Source organism: Onychomys torridus, chromosome 20 (genome assembly GCF_903995425.1).
Source record: "Onychomys torridus chromosome 20, mOncTor1.1, whole genome shotgun sequence".
Taxonomy (NCBI): Eukaryota; Metazoa; Chordata; class Mammalia; order Rodentia; family Cricetidae; genus Onychomys; species Onychomys torridus.
Window position 1 is genome coordinate 48,479,220 of NC_050462.1, and position 4,963 is coordinate 48,484,182.

Sequence of the window (4,963 nt, forward strand, 5' to 3'; positions counted from 1 at the left end):
AAAAGTAACTATCTTAATTTTTGTTCAGATACCATGAAGCTATAAGCTACTATTTTCCTGGTACAGCTCTCTTCAGATCATGGATGAACACTGTGCTGCTGTCTGAAACCTGGCCTTTGCAATGACAATGATAATTCAGCACTACTTATCACCAGGATAGTTCTGTAGTGATAACCTCCCCCACCCATCTGTCTTGTCCACTTAGACCAGCTAACAGCCAAAGGATCACAATGGGGAACCACACAAGGGTGACAGTTTTCATCCTAGCAGGTTTGACTGATGATCCACAGTGGAAAGTTGTGTTATTCATCTTCCTGCTTCTTACCTATCTGCTCAGCATCACTGGCAATCTGATCATCATCACACTCACCCTGGTAGATACTCACCTGAAGACCCCCATGTATTTTTTCCTTCGGAACTTTTCCTTCTTAGAGATTTCCTACACTACCACGTGCATCCCCAAATTGCTTGTTACTATGGCAACTGGGGACAAAACCATTTCTTACAACAGTTGTGTCACTCAACTGTTCTTTGCTTTCCTACTTGGAGCATCAGAATTTTACTTGCTGGCAGCCATGTCCTATGACCGATATGTGGCCATCTGCAAGCCCCTGCACTACATGACCATCATGAACAATAAAGTCTGTTTGCAGCTGGTCCTCAGTTGTTGGCTTGCTGGCTTTTTTGTCATTTTCCCACCACTCCTGTTAGGCTTGAATCTCGACTTCTGTGCTTCCAACATTGTTGATCATTTCTACTGTGACACCACTCCACTCCTGCAGCTTTCCTGCACAGACACACAGCTCCTGGAGATGATGGGGTTTGTCTCAGCTTTGGTGACTCTCTTGCTCACATTGGTAATGGTGGTAATATCCTACACCTACATTGCCCTGACGATTCTAAAATTCCCTTCAACCAGCCAGAGGAAGAAGGCTTTCTCTACATGCTCTTCTCACATGATTGTGATATCCCTCTCTTATGGCAGCTGCATCTTCATGTATGTTAAACCATCAGTCAAGCAGAAAGTATCTATTTCCAAGGGAATTTCCATGCTCAATACCTCAGTGGCTCCACTTCTGAATCCTTTTATCTACACCTTGAGGAATCAGCAAGTGAAAAAAGCATTCATTAATACAATACACAGGATTGCATCTTTCTCAAAGAAATGACTATTCTACTTCATTATATGAAGGAAATGAAGAAGGTTTAAATAACACCAATAATGCCTAAGATAAGTCTGCTTCAATTTCCTCTCCTTGCTTTGTTATTCATTTGCACATCTCAAAGGAAATTCTTACTCTTTAGAAGCAAATTTTATTTATGTGAGGAGCATGGAATTAACTAAACTTAGAGCTTTAAAAATGTTAAAGCAATACACTACTATTGAGCTATGAGAAGAACTGTATGTGATCTAAAAATCCAAAGACTGGCTCCCCACTAAAACTCATGTTCCCCTTTTCTCTAAGTGGGAACTAAGAAAATGAACTTATTTTTCTATATCCTTTTGTCCTTTAAATTTCCCATTATGACTTAGAATTTGAGTTAATTGTAGAGAGACTGCCCAACATGAATGAGCTTGGTTTTGATTCCCAACACTATAAGTACATGGAAAACAAAATCAATTTTAAAATTCAAATTAATCAAAACTAAGAAATTCTGTTTTATGTTATATTAGATTTAATGTGTGTTTATGGGAACATTACTATACTTTATTATTGTGTATTTGTGATCATTTATAAGCAAAGCACAAATATTACATAATATTTTATTTACACCTTTCTAATTTTAGTGTGTATTTTACTCAAAGAAATTAAGGACTAGCAAGATGGGTTAGCAGGTTAGAGCCCTAGCTGCTAATAGTACTTGAGTTTGGTTCCTGTACCCACAAGGTAAATGGACAGAACCGACTTCCTACAAGATTTTCTCTGGCCTCCTTCAAAAGTGGTGCTGTTTTTCTCTTATATATAGACTCACTGACAAAATGAATAAATAAAATGTAATAAATTTTTTAATTAAAAAATTGTAGCAGAATTTATCCATTATTATGGTTACTCATCTTTGAAAATACACACACATATATATATACATATGCATTTACACATATATGTATGATAATTGTTATAAAATATTTTATGGAAAATAGTTATTTATTGAAGACTTAAGTCCTATTTATATTTTACAAATAGTCCTAGACATATCTAAATGTAAATGTGTTAGTCTTACTTATTTATTTGAATATTAGTAATACATTGGGTATTGTAGTGGGTAGCCATCCCAGCATTGGCCTGGAAGTTCCAACCCCCACTGAGGCTTCGGTAATGGTCACGCCCACAAGGCGGGGCAGAGGAGGAAGCAGAAGACGAAGGATCGGGAAGAGCTCTGTCTCTTGGTTCCCAGACTCTGGACGCTGCAGGTAGACCGAGCAGAGTTCTCCAGAGAACACCGCCGGACTGCGCTATACCCTTGCCAGACCCTGTAACCTACCCCTTCATTTGTAAGTTACCCCACAAAATAAACCTCCCTTTTAACTACGTGGAGTGGCCTTAATAATTTAACCAATATCTGGCGCTCACGTGGGGCAAATTCCAAAGGCCTAGGCAGCTCCCTCCCTCAGCCTCCTCCCCGGCTGGCGGGTACCTAAAACCGCCTGCAAAGTTCCATTTAACCAGGGGACACCTACACGGTTCCATTCCCGAAAAAGGGAGCAGCTAGCCCAGTCTCAGTTCCCTAGCTTATCCCCCAGACCAGCGAAAACCGCTGTGAGTGAGATCTTCCCACTCCTCCGAGTGCTGTTTCCCCGCCATCTTGGCTCCTGCCTTCAGCTGCCGCCAGCCAAGGTTGCCAGCAGGCCCTGCTTTGGAGCTATACCAACGCCTCCTGCTGGCTGAAAAGTGCTATTGCACCCCCAAAAACCACGGAAAGGTAAGCTTCTTTCAAGTAAAAGTACTTGATAATTTTACACCTTAAAACTGACTAACAAATTTTGAGTAATTCTTGTAATATGGCTGACAACATTACCTCACAAGAATTTAATAACCTTTTTGCCTGTATGCTGAGTGACATTTTCCTGGAAATATACGACCTCCCTAAGACATATCTGGCCTGTACCATTTTGACATTCATTGTAATAATTCACACAGTGTTCAAACACTGGTTTAATAATAAAAACAAAGATGAGTCATTATTGGGACTGATACAGGCTTTAAAAGTTAGCAATGAAAGCTTACAGAAAAAGATTCTGTCTATGGAATCTGCTGACCAGGACTTACATAAAAAGATTCTCTTTCTGGAATCTGCTAACCAGGAATTACAGGTTTTAAAAGATAGCAATGAAGGCTTACAGAAAAAGATTCTCTTTCTGGAATCTGCTGGCCAGGACTTACATAAAAAGATTCTCTCTCTGGAATCTGCTAACCAGAATTTACAAAACAAGCTTGTACCCAAAATTGCTGACCAGGACTTACATAAAAAGATTCTCTTTCTGGAATCTGCTAACCAGGAATTACAGGTTTTAAAAGATAGCAATGAAGGCTTACAGAAAAAGATTCTCTTTCTGGAATCTGCTGGCCAGGACTTACATAAAAAGATTCACTCTCTGGAATCTGCTAACCAGAATTTACAAAACAAGCTTGTACCCAAAATTGCTTTTATTGATAATAAATATGAGTATTTAATGGATAGAACACTAACTCTCCAGAGTGAAGTTGTAGCTACTCAGACAAGATATAAGGAAGAAAAATTATCATTACTTGATAAGATAAGGTCCATGGAATCATGTGTTTCAGAAGAACATAAAAACTTCCATGATTCCATGAAAAATCTGGAATCCCTTACAAGAGAAGAGGTTTACTCCCTGGAACAGACCCTAGGTGCTCGTTTACAAGCCCTGGAGGAAACTCTAAATAAACATGACAAGGGACCTAATAAGCAGAAGGGCAAGACCATACAGGTTGTAACATCTCCAAATGGCTCTCATACAATGGCTTATCCTGTTATCATCCATGAGAAGCCAGCAGATGACACACACCCCGAGCCATATACGACATATACATTACAACCAATTTCAACAAGGGACTTTAAAAATATAAAGGAAGCAGTAGTTACATATGGGATACACTCCACATACGTAAAACAGATGTTAAATTCGTGGTCTACCTCACATAGAATCATTCCAGATGACTGGCATCATTTAATTTCAGCTGTTCTAGAATATAGCCAGCAGTTACAGTGGAAAAGCTGGTTGAGAGAAGAGGCAAGAAATTTAGAACAACAAGGTAAACTCAGAGGTTTTGAGATCTCCCAAGATCAAATACTTGGTGAGGGATGTTTCGCTGACAGGAATGTACAAGCCATTTATGATGAGCATACAATATCCCTATGCCGTACAGCAGCTCTAAATGCTTGGGAAAAAATTCCAGAACCTGGAAAAGCAACTGAGGTATACACAAAGATATTTCAGGGACCACATGAACCCTTCACTGATTTTTTACAAAGGCTGAACACAGCTATAACAAAAGCTGTGTCAGATAAAGAATTAAGAAAAGTATTAACTGAGTCCTTGGCATTCGACAATGCTAATGCAGAATGCAAAAGAATACTTACACCATTAAAGATCAGATCAGCTCCTTTGGAAGAATGGATTCAGTATACTAATAGTGTTGAATCTCTTAACTACAGTAATGAGGCTTGGATAGGAGAGACAAATCCCAGAGGTGTAAGAAGGCCCCGTGGTACCAAATGTTTTAAATGTGGTACACCAGGTCATATAAGTAAAAACTGTACATGGGGTAATCCTAGAAGTAATACTCCTTCTAGGAATAGCCTAAACAGAAGACCCCAACCACCTCCTGGATTATGTAGAAGATGTGGCAAAGGCCGACATTGGACCAGTGAGTGCAGATCAAAAATAGATATACGAGGCAACCCTTTAGTAGCGGGAAACGCCTCAGGGGGCCTCTTGCAG

The 4,963-nt window shown here is 39.5% G+C and overlaps 1 protein-coding gene across 1 annotated transcript; it reads left to right on the forward strand.

Moving 5' to 3' along the window:
- The first annotated feature begins 221 nt into the window (after positions 1-221).
- On the forward strand, positions 222-1,169 carry LOC118571080 (olfactory receptor 6C74-like). The gene has a single exon (XM_036169975.1). It carries the CDS (start codon positions 231-233, stop codon positions 1,167-1,169), a length of 939 nt encoding a protein of 312 aa, XP_036025868.1. The 5' UTR covers positions 222-230.
- Positions 1,170-4,963: the final 3,794 nt, after the last annotated feature.

Coding starts and splice junctions, on each gene's coding strand:
- LOC118571080 (XM_036169975.1), top strand. CDS start 231: ATGGGGAACCACACAAGGGTGACAGTTTTCATCCTAGCAGGTTTGACT.